General features: G+C 40.9%; 1 protein-coding gene across 1 annotated transcript in view; it reads right to left on the reverse strand.

Moving 5' to 3' along the window:
* LAMA1 (laminin subunit alpha 1) overlaps positions 1-16351 on the reverse strand; it is a 149897-nt gene that overhangs the window by 23958 nt on the left and 109588 nt on the right. Inside the window, exons 42-53 of the mRNA XM_057527375.1 lie at positions 15747-15863; positions 13345-13527; positions 12881-13035; positions 11395-11538; positions 10275-10408; positions 9277-9427; positions 8393-8517; positions 5349-5499; positions 4557-4701; positions 3927-4068; positions 1447-1561; positions 1081-1251 (exon numbers count right to left, since the gene is read on the reverse strand). Coding sequence (XP_057383358.1) covers positions 1081-1251; positions 1447-1561; positions 3927-4068; positions 4557-4701; positions 5349-5499; positions 8393-8517; positions 9277-9427; positions 10275-10408; positions 11395-11538; positions 12881-13035; positions 13345-13527; positions 15747-15863 — 1733 coding nt within the window. The remainder of the gene's footprint in view (positions 1-1080; positions 1252-1446; positions 1562-3926; positions 4069-4556; positions 4702-5348; positions 5500-8392; positions 8518-9276; positions 9428-10274; positions 10409-11394; positions 11539-12880; positions 13036-13344; positions 13528-15746; positions 15864-16351) is intronic.

The following is a 16351-nucleotide window of genomic DNA, read 5'->3' on the forward strand; positions in this document are numbered from 1 at the left end:
TACAATAGTCAAAACGTAGAAACAACCCCAAACGTCCATCAATGAACTAATAAATTATGCTGTGTATACAGTGGGATAACATTCAGCCATGAAAAAGAAGGACGTGCTGATACCTGCTACAATGTGGATGGACCTCGAAAACATGCTAAGTGAAAGACAAAATATCACTCATATGAGTCCACATATATGAAATATACAGAATGGGTAAATTCATTCATAGATACAGAAAGAAGATTGGTGGTTGCCAGGGTTGGGGGAGGGGGGGAATGGGGAGTGACTGCTTAACAGGCATAGGCTTCTCTTTTGGGTGATGAAGACGTTTTTGAACTAGATAGAGATAGTGGCCTCACAGCATTATGAAAGCACTAAGTGCCACTGACTGTTTCACCTAAAAATGGTTACTTTCATTTTATGTAAATTTCATCTCAATTTTAAAAAAGAAAAAAAGATTGGTGGAGCCCATAAACCAATCTGTCCTTGTCAGACCTTCACTCAGTGTCTTGTGAGGTATCTGGGGTCTACAGACTGGTGTTCCAGGTCAGGCTCTGAAATAGCAGCTGTGTGATCTTGTGCAGGTTAGCCAGGCTCTCTGAATCCATTTCTCCCTCAGCAAAATATAGGAAGCAGCATTCACCCTGAAGTGTGGCTGTAATAATTGTACAGCCATGTCTGTAAAATACCTTGCACAGTAGAGAACAGTACTCTGAATTGTAGCTGCATGGCTTATACTTCATTAATACAATACATTAGCATTCTGTGAGTCTCTTCAAATTACATAATATACAAAGTGTGAGCAGAGGAAAGGTAAATATCACCTATCCTATCAGAATCCTAGGTAGACAGCAAGGATCCTTCTTCTCAACGGCTAGACAAGGAAGATGGATTACGCAACACCAAGAGACCGCTGATTCGTAAGGGAAAGAGAGTCAGCAGTAATCACTTTTACTTATTAAAAACGCACACCCATTAACAACCAGGCACACATGCTGTAGAATACATGACTAAGTCATCTTCCATCCAGTGCTTCCTCAAGTCATTTCCTTCCTGAGCTCCTGGCTTGAGAGCCTTTGAGCCACTCACCCCGTGGGCCTGCCGGTGACCTTGCTTCTCCCCATGCTGGCCCAGGGCAGCCAGGATGATGCCGCTGCTGTTTGTGGTGGCAAATGTTGCCAACAATTCCGAATCTGGTGGCAAGGACCTGGGTGGCAATTCAACGTAGCCGCCTCTCAAGAAGCTAACGCTTCGGACAGGCTGGTCACAAAGGAGAGGAGAAAGCACCGTGAGGCCCACCCACATGCTGAACCTCCCACCCTGGAGGCTGCTGCCATTTTCCCCACCACCTCTTTTCTGTTCAAACCCCTGGTTTAGATCCTGTTGCCTTATTATGTTAGTAAATCAGTGGGCATTTATAGAAACTCATCCCAATATTAATAAAACGCTTCCCACCTCCAGTATACAGCCTTTTCTCACTCCGTAGGAATTTCTGAGTAAATCAAAGGTCGATCTAGATATTTCCAGGTTTTTGATACAGCCCACGTAGCTTTTGCTGGTGACACCTTTCCTGTAGGGAAGGGCAAGAGAACAACAGCAACAAAATTGGATTTTATAACTCCAGTTTTGAAAGAAGAAATAAAAATGGACCTACAAATAAGAAAGATCTCTTTCCACGTGTCATTCTCATAAATGTCTAGGTCTCCCTCTAACAAGACTATTGATGGTGAGAATTCAGGTCAAACATGTACTCTCCTTAGGACTAAAGAAAGGGATTGAATTTAGTGAGGCTGATTACCTAGATGGCTACCTAGATAAAAACATGCTTAATATTTTAAGGGAAACTATATAGTCATTACCATTTAGATATAGTCACTAAAACAGAGGCTAATTGTAAGAGAGACAGTGCACTGCCATAAGGAAATTATAGCACTTAGATTTCAATCCGGTCCCCGTGTAGAGCAAACATTCACCTCCCACGGGGGCAAGTTGGGCAATGTGATTTCCCAGGATCTCTTGGTTAGAGACGGCATCGGCTCTTGTCCATACCACATATTCATGAACTTCCTCCTGAAGGAAATAACTGCATTTGGTGAAGTCTGGGATTATCCAAAACCCTTATTTCTTTGATACTAAGCCAATACCATATTTTTATTAACAGAAATTGTCACTCTGCTGGGTGGGGTGAGCTTTAATGTACTCAGGCTAACATTTCCAAATGATGGAGACTACTGAACATCTCCCAGTTACACCCTGAAGCATCAGCTAGTGACAGGAGAACTGTGCAGGACCATGGCTTCTTGCTACATGTCATGTCTCACTTTTTCTCTGTGCTGTGCAATGAGCTGTCGGTCATTAAGAAACCACATGATTTAGGGCAAATTTCAACCTTTCCGAATCTCAGTTTCTTCCATTGTAAATGAGGAGACTGGCCCCGATGATACCCAAGACCCTTCTATCATGAAAGTCTGTGATTTGAGATGTCTTCCTAGAAAAGGGACTCTGTCCTTTTCTCCAGGGTCTACACTGTGTACCATTTAGGTAAAGAACAAATGAATTACAACACAGCTTGTAACCGCAGAAACATCCCAATGCCACTATGTTAGGAATGACATCTGTAATCAGGGATTAGGAGAGAGGCTTCCCGTCCTGGCTCTGCCTTGGCAGAGGGGTAAGACCTGGGACAAGCGACCAACTCCCCTGAAGTTTAGGGACATTTATTTCCAAGACCCTGCAGGCGGGTGACTGTGGTTGTAAACTATGTTCCTTGGAACTTTCACACATTTCTGGCAGAGAAGGGGGTGTGTCAGGAAGTGGATTCTGGGCTGCTCAACCCATAGCAACTGGAGTGGCTGCACTTCTGTATAAGAAGCCGGCTTGAAGATGAGGTACTGCTACAAATATACATTTGAAAACCACTGGGCTGAGTGACTCGGTTTGGACATTTGGTGATTCCACTCCCTGGAAGCTAGGCTGCCTTGATTGCTGGCCGTATATGCCTTTTTTACAGTGGTGTGAAAGAAACTTAGAGCTTACTTTGTCCCCAGTCCAAAATTACAAAATTGAGGACAGTGAACTACAGAAAGTTTATGAAATTATTAAAGTCACAAAGCTAAACAAGAACAAGAATCAGTGCATCTCTCCTCTGCTATCTTTAATCCAACTTGCTGATGTTGGTCTTTAAACTTTCACATACATTATTCATTCTAATCACCAAAAGGGGAATCCAGATAAGTCTGCAGAAAGCATGATCCTTTTTTTTTTGTCACCAAAAAGATTCTACTACTCTAGAATGTCTGAACAGGAGAGTGACGTGTGATGGAAAGTGGGTCTCCAAATATTGCACAGTAACAATTTTTAGATGTTTTATAGGCAATAAATAGAAAATCATAAATTCTATTGCAGAAGGCTTTCTTTACTTCCCAATTATGTGGCATACTAATCAAAACAGAACATTATGGGTTAAATTGTGTTTCCCCACCCCAACCAAAAGATTTTGAAGTCCTAACCCCTAGTACCTGTGAATGTGACCTTATTTGAAAATAGGGTCTTTACAGTTGTAATCAAGTTAAGGTGAGGTCAGTAGGGTAGGTCCTAATCCAGTATGACTGGTATCTTTATAAAAAGGGGAAATTTGGACACTGAGAGACACACACAGAGGGAAGACAGCATGTCCACACAGATAAAGAATGCCACCTACAAGCTGAGGAATGCCTGAAGCTACTAGAAGCTCAGAGACAAGCATGGAACAGATTTTTTCTCACAATCCTCAGAAGGAAGCGGCCCTGCTGACACCGGATTTTGGAACTGTAGCCTCCAGAACTGTGAGACAACACATTTCTGTTGTTTAAGCTGCCCAGTCTGTGGAACTTTGTTACGGAAACTAAGGCAGTTGGTAATTAGGGACATGAAAATTCTGCAATGTGGTATCATACCTTACAACTCTTGACCTAGGTAATCCACCCACATAAATTGGATCCTTATCTAGACGATTGAGGTCAGAAGATGCTCCTGGAGTTTCCCCTTGCTTGGTTTCTTTGTAGCTGGTGTTATAGGCATCAATAACTGCTAGGAGTCCTAGAGAAGATCAAGAGGAATAGACAAGAAAATGAGTCATTTTCTACAATAAAGTAAACACAGACGTCTAACAAAGTTCATTTACAAAGGCATATTCTTTTACATTCTGCAAATTTGACCAGGGGATGTTCTTGACTGTTAAAGGACAAATGAAAACCCTCTTTACAAAAGTCAATAAATCCAGAATATTCATGCTAAATGGTAACAGTATGTGTGTGAAAGAAAATAGAATCAATTTGATCCTTGATTCCAATTCAGCATTTAATGTTAAATAATGCATTTGGAAACCATAGACAAAGAGAATTAGAATATTCCTCCAGCAAAATGTGAATCCTGGTGCTTAGTATTCCAAAGAAAACAATGGCTTTTGATTAGAATATCATTTAAGAATACCTAGAAAGCTAAAGTAAAAAAAGACTGCTGACTTTGGAAAGATTTCTATTCCTATGAGGGCGACCAACATTCCGTCCGTCTACCTGTGCATTTACCTTGCTTTCTGTTTCGCTGGAAGGCAATTTTGTACCAGGTTCCATTATTATAGCGTCTGTCGGTAATAAGAGCAAGAGGCCCAGAACCCAGGTCAACTGTAACTCTAACTCTGCCGTCGACCAGGTCGATGGATAAGAAGTCTTTCTGTAAAAAAGAAAAGAGTTACCCAAGTCTACATTATTATCACAAGATTTCCTTTCTCTCCAAGTCAGGGATGGCGGAAACCTCCTACAGTCAAACTGAGAAAACAGGATCTGGCCCAACAGTCCAAAATTAAAAGTGTCCACAAAGGCTTTCTAGAATAATATACAGACATATGTCAGATAAACTCATGGTCATCAAAATCTACAATGCAGGAAGAGAAGTGGAATCTCTGTTTTTTTCACTTAGATTGACAACTGGGTCAATCCTAAAAATAAAACTAGAAGATTAAGAAAATCAGCAGCACATAAGATAAAAATAAGAACATGAACTTCCTGTGATGGAATTCAAATAAGGTGGTCAGAATGAGTAAAACAAGATGTCTTATTCAAGCTCAAAATTTAATAATAAATGTTTAACTGATATTTATAATGATAGGAAGCTATTTTCTACTTGATATGCTTCTATATTTTCCAAACGTTCTTTAATGATTTTGTACTGATAAATCATTTAAAATGGGGGACTAGTATGGCATACATACGTACATTTTATACTAGCATGTGCTCAGAAAACAATCATTAAACATAAATATCCTCATAGCAGTCCAACTGTATATACACAGTAGGGTGCAGGGCCCCACAGACTCTTACGGTGCCATTTGAAGCCAGGTAGAGAAGCAGCCCATTAGGTGAAAAGGTACTAAAAAGCATAATTATCTGCGTCACAGTAGCCCGGAGCATCTTCTCCATGACAGAATACCCACTCCCATCAAAATGGAAGGAAGCATCTTCATTCTGGGGGCTGCAAGGAGAGAAGGTGAAACACAATCTATTCTTAGGAAGGTAGTTAAAGAGAACACATGATACTTTTACTGAGTTCTTCCTCACAAAAGTTGTGATAGAGCATTTATTTCCATAATTTGATAACAAGTATAAGTCATAATATCTTAAAATATGCTCCCCATGAAATTATGCGAGACAAACACCCAGTTGCCTTGTAAGGAAATGAAAGTTAACGTGGGCAGTGTTCACTGTAGTAAAAAGAAATTCCCTCAAAGGATGGATTACTGCTATAAATAGTTCTACTTAGTGACTAGATTTTCATTTGTTCTAATTCCCTTTAATGTGACTTTGATGTCCCTTAATGTCTAGTTTCCTTTAATGTCCTTTCTTAATTCCAGCACTTTCAGAATAAATTTTATATTGGCATGTATCACCTTATGCTCGTTTTTAACTAATTCAACTAAACTGGACTAATGATGGAAAACAAGTATGTACCAATGTGCCAGAAGGATCAGTTTACAAAAATATCATTGACAAAAAAGAATCTCAAAAATCTGCAGGATAAGTTTACAGCAGTTATATACCATAGACCCCAGCACTTCTTAGATAAGTGTTTTCCAGTTTTCCCCACGTCTCAAAAAGCTGACTTGATTCACTCTTCAGGTACAAAGTACTTAGAACATATCATTATTATGTTCAAAAAGTACTTTTCTGGAATGTCATAGGGCCCGAGAGTGAATTAGATTAGGGTGTTCTGGGGTATGAATTTGCACTTCTCCCAGTTGAAGGTGTAATAACCACTCTGTGTCACATCTCCAAGCAGGAACAGAATAACACAACAGTGAAATTGTTTCCATTAACAAAACAAAATGTAGCAGTGCTTTGTAAAACCTGAGGTTTCAAATTTATAGCTTTCTACAGTCCTGCTTTTTCTAAAAATTTCTGTCTTGAGATCTCTTATAAGGAAGTATAACTTTAAGGAAATGCACTCTGCATAAACAAACTGTGGCCTAATTCTCAATTATTTAATCCTTAAAACTTTGGCCTCCTAGAAGCATGTCCCATTGCTTTATCTTTTGGCAACCGGTTTCATGTAGCTAAGGACACACACTCTAGAACCAGATTGCTAGGGTTCAAATCCCAGCTCTCCAACTTACTAGCTGTGTGACCTCAGAAAAGTTACCTAACCCCTCTGTGTCTCATTTCCTTCATTTGTAAAATAGTGGTAACACTAGAACCTCTCTGGAAGGGCTATACATGATTTAATACATGTAAAGCTCTTTAAACGGTGCCTGGTACATAGCAAATGTTCACTCTGGTTTAGCTCTGAGTATTGTACTGTGTTCAGAGGTCCTAGTGGGGTCCCATTTTGCCTATTAAAAGCTGAGCCTCAAAGATTAAGTTCTCGCACAAGAACACACACAAGAAAATGCAAAGCCAGGTTTCAAACGAAATTCCAGAAATCCGTCTGCCCTCTCCTTCCCCAGAGCTCAGGAGTTCTCTGTTCTCAGGAAGGTTGAGTCTTTGCTTCTGGCTTCTCTCCTTCAGCAGGGCCTGCCCAAGTCAGGTGGCCACCAAGAGGGATGAATGCAAAGGAAACGACGACTGAATGCAATTCTCCTGAGAAGGCTGACATCCCTCGGGTCAGCGGCACATTTCTGGGGCTCGTCCCCTGTGGGTCAGACTTCCGTTCTAATAACCATGAGGCCGGTGTGCCTTTCCCCAGCTGGGCCTCAGGAAGGCAGCTCCAGGCCCCTGCCTGGGTAAGAGGCTGGGACAAATGGCAAAGGGTCTGCCACAGCACTTCATGGCTGGCTTTCCTCCAGTGCCCAGCATTTATGGGGGGCCGGGGGGGAGCCCTGCGGTACGCAGGACTGGGCAGATGCCCTCCCTCCCAGCTCTCAGCCCAGTGACCCTGGAAGAATGACTAGACTGCTCTGATCCAAGCTGTCACCCATGAGATGGGGACCCGTCAGACTCCGTGCAGCTGTCACATGGGAGAGGAGGCATCACTTGGGCTCCACACCCAGGATGCTCTACCTACCATTGCCCCTACAGCGCGGAGCTCTTTTTTATGTTACCACAAAAAAGTATTTTAGGTAATTTTCCGTAGACCATGAGACACTGGAGGAGATAAGCTTGGGTGACTGATGTTGCCATCACCAGTACCGAGCAGAGGGCCCAGAAACAGATGACTGTCTGGTCAAGGTCAGCCGTGCAGCCAGTGCTCTATTGCAACAGCCTCTCAAAAGTAACACAAGAATAAAGGCCTGCTGACTAAATGAAAGTTTTTTTCCCATATTTAGATGTGAACTGTTAGAATCAATGGTTTATTTTATACTATCCTTGAAGGATCTGAGAGATTGTTCATAATTATAAGCATATGCTGACACCATGTTAAAGAAGTGTAAGTATATTCAAAGAGGAATAAAAAAAAATCAGTTAGCTTACTTGGTAATATAAATCAAAGTTAAAGGTAAATGATTATAAAGAAAAAATTTTTTTTAAATCTAAAGGACATCAATGGACCATGCTAATGATTTAATAATGGAAAATTACACACAAAGGTAAAAAGCACAATGAATTCTAATTACTGGCCCGCTCAAATGGATTCCGTTGCTAGAAGTAGTTTATCAACTCACTGAGCTAAAGTTTTTGGCTAGTAGGTAGGGGCACTTATCTAAACTGAAGACAGTTTAATCCATTTACAAATGTAGGCATAAAGCACCGGTTTGTGTCTACTTCAGCACTTGCGAAGTATGTTCTATGGAACGTAAGCAGCTCTGGAATGCTCCTTTTTAAAAAGAGTTCAGGGTCAAATGAGTTTGGGAAATGCTGCAACTCTAACCTTCTCCCAGGACAGTGTCACCGTGCATATTAGCATCTTATGTGTTACTCGTGGGGCACGTTACCTTCCAAAGCAGCCGTGGCACTTCCCCTCCCTTTCAATATAGTTCCATAGGCCAATCGACTGTCCATTCAAGAAGGCCTCTCCCATGCAGCCTTTAAAATGAGTAACCTTCACAGCAGGAGACTTCTAATGTAAACAAACAAACAACATAATCCAAGTATATTTGGTGAAAAGAAATATATTCTCTAAGTGCACAAAACTCCTCCTTGGGAGCTCAGATCTAATAGATCCAAATTTTGAGAAAACAACATCCAGGAAAACGACCAGTTTGTGATCACTGAACTTCCTTCCAATTATGAATTGGAATCCTAGAATGAATGACAGCAGGACAAGATCTCAAAGGTCATGTCAGTTACTAGGGTCACTGGAGAGAAGGCCCTTTAACTAATGAGGAAAGAGACCCAGAGAATGTGGTCAGTGGTGAGGGCCTGCTGGGAACTGGGACCCTTACTCTCATTTCAGAGCACTGAACCAAGTCCAGGTGACTGAACTTTATTGGGTGAGAGGATAACTGATGTAATAAAATATATACGATGGGCTCTTTTGCTAACTGCTAATTAGTTATTAGTCTACCACTAGAGTCAGAATAGAGATAAAGGGAGTTTACAGAAATTCATGTGGAATATTGAGTTTCCTCTTTTATAATTGGGGGAAAAAAACGAATAATAAAATGAACCATCGGCTTCTTTTCCATTATGCTATCTATTAAGCATGATCCTTTACAAAACCAACCCAACTCTGCAGATGAACTGTCATTAAACAAAATAATAGAAGCAGGAAAATCTTCATCTGCCTAGAATATTTTCAAACATTTAAACATATTCATTTTATACATTGGTAAAATCAGCCAATCAGCACTGTTCAGATGAACGTTCAGAAGATTACCTTGATCTGTCCTCCAAGCCCTCCAACAAACATTAGTGTTGAATTGTTTACATCCAGAACATTAGCTGTTCCAGGGGATTTACTTGTTTTTGGTGGTGGCTTCTGAGATGCACTCATTTCCTTTACACTCAACGAACCAATGTTTCCAAACCTAAGGGTCAAAGAGTTGCAAAAAGAGCACCTGCAGAATTGCAAGTTGGTCCACATACACACACATCTGTTTCACACACAGCCTCCATCTGCTTCTGCCCATGTCTCCAGCTGGTCTCCCTGCTTCCAGTCTTGCCCATCCCACCCCTAGTTTGCATTCCAAAATCTTGTGGAGTATTTCTTCTTAAAACATAAATTCCATCATGTTACCTCCTTGCTTAAAATAGTTTCAGATAATGAACTAAATATATTTGGAACGGTCTACTGCCTTTATTATTACCCCATTTTTTCAGATAACAAAGTAAAAATCAGAAATTTCCAACAACACACCATCACCAACCAACTGTGATATTACAGAAAAGTGAAAAGAAAGCTATACCTACAGCCACTTAACAGCAGTTGCCTCTGGGGAGGGGCTTTAGAAGGAAGAATTTTGCTTCGTGCCTGAATTTTGAGAAAACGCATCCCCCACTTGTACCCTTATCTTCTGTCCTACTTGTACCACTGCCAGCCACGTGGCATCTCCACCACGCCGCACTTTACTCCCCTCTGCTGGGGTGCAAACATTTTACTGGGTTGGCTGCCTCAGACTTGGACCTAACATTCTAAAGGCAACATAAACTTTTAACTTTTTTCTTCTTTTGATTGTTGGTTTTGCTAACAAACTTTATTTCTTCTGTAATAATGAAAAAAAATTATTTCTATAGTTAATCTAAACCAAGTATTCTTTCACTATAATCTGACTTCCCAGAAATTTCAAAGACTGTTATATGATGTTACAAACATGTAATTACTTATAAGATGCAGTTAAAAAAAGCGAGATGCTCAGAGAGAACTTTCTCTGCTACCTGGTTACATAGATACTGTGCCATTTGCTGTCATCAATCGGGAAGTCTGGAAATTCCAAACGTGTGGACCCGGAGCCCAAATCCCAGAGGAAGGCCACTTTCCCTCGCCGCATCTCCACTGCCAGGAAATCAGCCTGGGGTGCAGGGCATGAGTTGGGATGAGTTCACATGCCAGACTGTGCATGACTACCAAAACACTTTAAAAGATGAGTTCTTACAGCATTTTCTCTGTTTTTAAAATTTTTTTTAAAGTATGAAACAAAAAAGATCGTCTTTTGTCTTTAAATGCTCCCCTCCCTGGAGCTGGAGCATGACCGGGAGTATTGGTACTGGAGATGGTGGCCACCGTTGGCCATCACTGCCCACCACCCTTGCCCAGTGTAGCCCTCCATGAAGCCTCCCATGAAGTTCTCCAAGAAAACTTGCTGGGGGTTACCAGCCTCTACCGGGGTCATGAGGGGAGGCATTGCACTTGTTTGTCTGCCCAGTCTGAGAAGGCAATGCATGAACGTGAGATGTACAGCAAGACAGGAGCCATGAAATCCTACATCACGGGCTGACCTGTGCTTTGCACCTTGTATCTTAAGAAGACATTTCAGATGGCATTTGTGCTTGCTAATATTCTCTGCCCTAACATACCCAAGGGCTCTGACCTGTTCCCAATGACACAGTCAAATGAATCAATAGTCTTCCATAGGGGACGCACCTTCTGGGAACCCTGGGAATCTCGCTGGGTGGAAGAGCCTGGGGGGAAGCTTGACGATTCTGATATGCCCCTTGTGGTGCACGTCTCCGCTCCTGGTAACAGCCGCCCAGGTCGACAGACCCAAAGCACAACTCTGTGGCTTCAGAGGTCACAGGAGACATTAAGAAAAGCTCTGTCCCACAGCTCACAGTTAAGATGGCAGAGGGAGGTACTTTTCATAAATGCCACTCTTCTCCTCACAGGCATTCAGTTCTGTAGTTTGATTATTTTTAATCTAATGTTACCAGTTTAGCAAAAGATTAGTTCTCGTAGAAGAATCAGTGATTTCACAAAGGCCCTATTTTTTTTTAACCAATTCAGAAAATACGCTCTGTCCCTTAGAGACTCAGCGTCGCTTCTGTGGGTCATACTCACACTGGTGCTGCTCCCCAGGTAGAAGAGAAGGTTGTCAGGTTCGCTCGTCTTCACATTTAGTGTTAAGCTGTTATAGTTGGTAGAAGAAATCTGAGGCTGGTAGGCCCGGATACAGTCTCTGTCTGCAGACACAGCAACTTTGATCTGTAGAAGGAAAAGGGAAGTGTCCCTAAGTGCCTAAAAGTCATTTAGGGCCCCACAGTGGCAGCACGCCTGGAGTTGAACAGTGCTATTCTGTTCCAGATCGTCACTGCTAGTAGGTTTCCTCTCTGGATAATGCACAATGCTTCGTGTCTCATAAGGTGAAAATCAGATGATGATGAAACTTATTTTATTTGGTAAAATATTTTAATATGGAAAAGTCAGTCAGGTTTTAAAAGGAAATTTTATGTTGGGAACTCTATCATGTGAGATTTAATTCCTCAAAGACAAGGAACTTATCCAAATCACCTTGGAATCTTATAGCTGACACAGGACATTTGATGATCATTTATGGAATAAATGGAGGGTTGATCTACTTATTCAGCAAATATTTATAGAGCAGTTATTTCACTTATATATTTCTCTGATAAGTAATTACTTGCATATAATCCTTATATTAACCTTCAAGATTATAAGTTTATATTAACCAGAGCACTTGGAACCATCCAACGGGTTTACATTTATTTGGTGACTGAAACTAAAACAGATGGAAACCAGAGCTCTTGTAAACCTACAGCCCTTTTCCCAAAGTGAAGTCACTCAGGGATCAAAGAATCCAGAGCTCCTTTTTCTTGGCTAGAAACTTCAGGAAGATACTCTTTAGACCAGAGGTCACATCTATTGTCTATAGGTCCCCAGGAGCATGACAAATGATATTCTCTCAAGTCTTATTTCCCTGAAATGCCTCTCCTTGAGCGCACGGCCAATGTCATGTGCCGAGGATGGCCAGGAAACAGTCTCTCAAACTGTGTGTTTTATGCAGTTAGTGACCTGGATTTGTGCAGCATTCATGCAATTCAAGCTGTTTTGTCAGAATCATAGAGATGAGGCCCACACTGTATGAACATTCTGAAGAGTACCTGGATTATGAACACAAAGTTGGTAAAATGATGGAAATCGCACCATATGCAACCAATGAGACTTAGAGTCATGCTGACACTCAGACCTAATGTGTTCTGCACCATCTAGCTAGTTGGTGCAGATCTATAAATCTAGGCCACGATGATAAATGTCCATAAGGACACAGATCTCTTTGCTAACAACATTCTGAAACACACCAAAAAAAGCAGGACTCAAAGAAAATGAGACTAATTAAATAGACTTAAATAGACTTAGGTAAATATATATAAGACAAGGCTTTAAATATACTTGGAAACAAGGCTGTGAGGAATCTGGGGTTACTGAGAGCTGGTTAGTAGAAAGCGTGACCGAAGGCCCTTTGCACAGGAGGCCTCTGGGACTTGCAGTTCCAGGAGCCTCAGCTGCATGGGTGCTGGGCACTCACAGACGCTGCTTGCTTCCGGGCCTGGCTGATCAGCAGTTTGATTTCTGATAGGTTTCTGCTCAGGTTCTCTTCTAACATCTTCAAAGGCTTCAGCCGATCAAATAAAAGGTTCGCTTGTGTTTCCACATCTTTGACTTTTCTTCCAGCTAACAAAGCTAAAATATGAGGTGGCGAGAAAGTTGGCAGGAGGGAGGAAACAAGAGAAATGAACTGGTCATTACTAATGCACTGGATAAACTAGAATATCCTAATAATCAAATCCTTGGCATTTTGGTAAATATATGAAAAATGCACCAGCACAAGGCATCACCCAAGGCCCTTCTCTTTTTATAAGTGCAAATCCAGATGTTGGTGCATTTTTATTTTTTAGGACTGCTGTTTGTGAACAAGGCACCACTGTGCCCTTGGCAAACTCAAACGGCTCGACACAGACTTTCCTAATGGGAGGGGAGACCACGACCTACTGGTCACTGAGGAGTCACGGAGGAGTTTGTCTGTTTCTCGTAACGTGGCATTAACCCTGGACAGGTCACTGGACGTATTCAACAGCTTCTGGCCCAATCCCACGACGTTCTTTAGCGTGCTCATAGTGCTCTGATTTGCAGATGTGGCCAGCTCTTTGATTTTGGCGCCTTTGTCTCTGACACCTGAAATAAATTTATATGCAAGCATGCACTCTGGTGGTTAAACACAGAGAAAACCATAAAACCACAAAAATTGTAATTTTACAGAGACACATGTTACAGAATTTTTTGCTGGTTGTTGAACACAAAAGGGGGCTTCTGTTTTTAATGGCAATATTAAGGCTGCATATCATACGCTCTACTGCTTCCTTTTACGGATGAATGAAATATTTTTGATGACAACCCTCTGTACTGAAATATGATTTCAATATACAACGAGATGCCATGTGCTCAGTGTCTTACATATTAATAATCTAAACTTCTTTCTTTGGTCCCTTTCCTATCACTCCCTTCTCATGGTCATTAACGCCGTCTCCAAATCATTCTGCGTCTACATAAGAAGGTTTGGGAATTTAAATCTGTAGGTGACATGGAAGTATCCTAGGCTAGAGGAAGTGTACCTGCCCACAACATCAACTGGCTGTTATTTCCATAACAGTGCAGTAAAAACTAAATGGTCACTAAAAATAAAGTGGAATTCAGTTATTCTAGAAAATCTGGTTGATGGTTTTTTTTTAAAGGCACTCGTATTCATTTTTAAAGTGTTTAATCACAAACGGGGCAAAGATTAACACTAGAAGAAGCTGGATGAAGGGTATGCAGGTGTTCTTTTTACTCTTCTTGCAACTTTTTGGCAAGTTGGAAATTGCTTCCAAATAAAAAGTTATTTTTGAGTGCTTGATCAACATACACCATGTATCCTTAAAAACAGATAAATAAGAGAAAAAGAAATTTCCATATCAGAAAATGTTCCATTGATTTAAGTCAGTCCAAAGCGCCGCAAGTCCAGCTCCCCACAGTAACTTTCATGCTTATAAGATGAACCAGCAGACAGAAGAACTTTGGAGATGTTTGGCTATCTTATAGGACTTTTAAAATAATCTTATAAAGAAAAAAGAAAAGGTTGAAGGAGTGTAAAATAAATAAATCACCACAGCACAACTCGCCTGTGTTATACTTTTAAAAAGTTATCCTATTTAAAATTTTAATGAACACTGCATTTCCAAACCATCAATATTAAAGTGATCTATTTTATAGAATTACCATACAACCCAGCAATCCCACTACTGGGCATATACCCTGAGAAAACCATAATTCAGAAAGAGTCATGTACCAAAATGTTCACTGCAGCTCTATTTACAGTAGCCAGGACATGGAAGCAACCTAAGTGTCCATCATCGGATGAATGGATAAAGAAGATGTGGCACACATATACAATGTAATATTACTCAGCCATAAAAAGAAACAAAATTGAGTTATTTGTAGTGAGGTGGATGGACCTAGAGTCTGTCATACAGAGTGAAGCGAGTCAGAAAGAGAAAAACAAATACAGTATGCTAACACATATATATGGAATCTAAGGAAAAAAAAAAAAAGGTCATGAAGAACCTAGTGGCAAGATGGGAATAAAGACACAGACCTACTAGAGAATGGACTTGAGGATACGGGGAGGGGGAAGGGTAAGATGTGACAAAGAGAGAGAGTGGCATGGACATATATACAACACCAAACGTAAAATAGATAGCTAGTGGGAAGCAACCGCATAGCACAGGGAGATCAGCTCTGTGCTTTGTGACCACCTAGAGGTGTGGGGTGGGGAGGGCGGGAGGGAGGGAGATGCAAGAGGGAAGAGATATGGGGACATATGTATATGTATAACTGATTCACTTTGTTATAAAGCAGAAACTAACACACCATTGTAAAGCAATTATACTCCAATAAAGACGTTAAAAAAAAAAAGTGATCTATTTTAGAATGCTTATCGCCTCACAAAGGAAGATTTCTTTAATTTCCAAACAAGAATTCTCTAATTTCCCACATTTGTAATGAATCTAGCATTTCCCCCTAAAGCAGGAACATTCCAGCTTCTTTACTTCCTGGCTTCTTTGAATGGCCCTTCTTTCATCTCAGGCCCATTTTAAAAGTAAGCAATTAACACGGTAGCATAAAGAATCTAAGGCTTTTGTTTTTCAGGTATAATTCTACTACTTCAATGCAGGTGTTCTGATGTTATAAAAAACATAGCGATCTTCACTTCCAAACCATATTCCTCTAATCGATCTTGGCCTCATTTCGGGTGAGGGGTCTCCATCAGACCTGAGGCAGGTCTTCCTCATGCTCATGTGTTAAGGGTTTTGCAGCAAGAAGATAATAATTAAATCAAGAACCCCCTTTCCACTTACCTTCAGGAATTGCTCTAAGTATCAAGAGTGATTCATTGGTCTGCTTAGTAATTTTATCAGCATTCTCTTGAAATCTCTTTGCAGTATTTTTCAATTCACTCAGTTCCAATGCGATACCTATTCAAAGGGGAAAAAGTGTTCCCTTTTAGGCTAGTCCTAAAATGTTGCCTACATGAGAGTTTTATCATTCCCGACCCATCTATAAAATCAGCAGCTTTCTACAGAGACCCCAAGTATTGAAAGTTTTTCCAGCAAGACTTAGCACCACTCATTATAAAAATTGTGTGTTTTGGGGCTTACTTGATCATTTTTTCTACGTTGTTTCCCTTCTCACTAATATTTCTTCCTCAATTCATGCCCAATTTAATTAGAGCTCTAGGGTGAAAAACTGTGTTTAAGTCACTCAGTCTTAATCAGACTTACTAACTTCCTATCCACACCCAAATCTTGGCCACCTTTGTCCCCTAGGTTGTAAGACCCCAAACACAGGCTCCTGCTCTGGAATCTTCTTCTCAGTCCCCCACCTGCTTCTCAGCCAGGGTCCCTCCCCTACTTTCCTGCTCCTTTCTAACCACCCAATAGGCACTCAACTCATCCTCCTTCAT

The sequence above is a fragment of the Balaenoptera acutorostrata genome, chromosome 13 (assembly GCF_949987535.1).
Source record: "Balaenoptera acutorostrata chromosome 13, mBalAcu1.1, whole genome shotgun sequence".
NCBI classification, from domain to species: Eukaryota; Metazoa; Chordata; class Mammalia; order Artiodactyla; family Balaenopteridae; genus Balaenoptera; species Balaenoptera acutorostrata.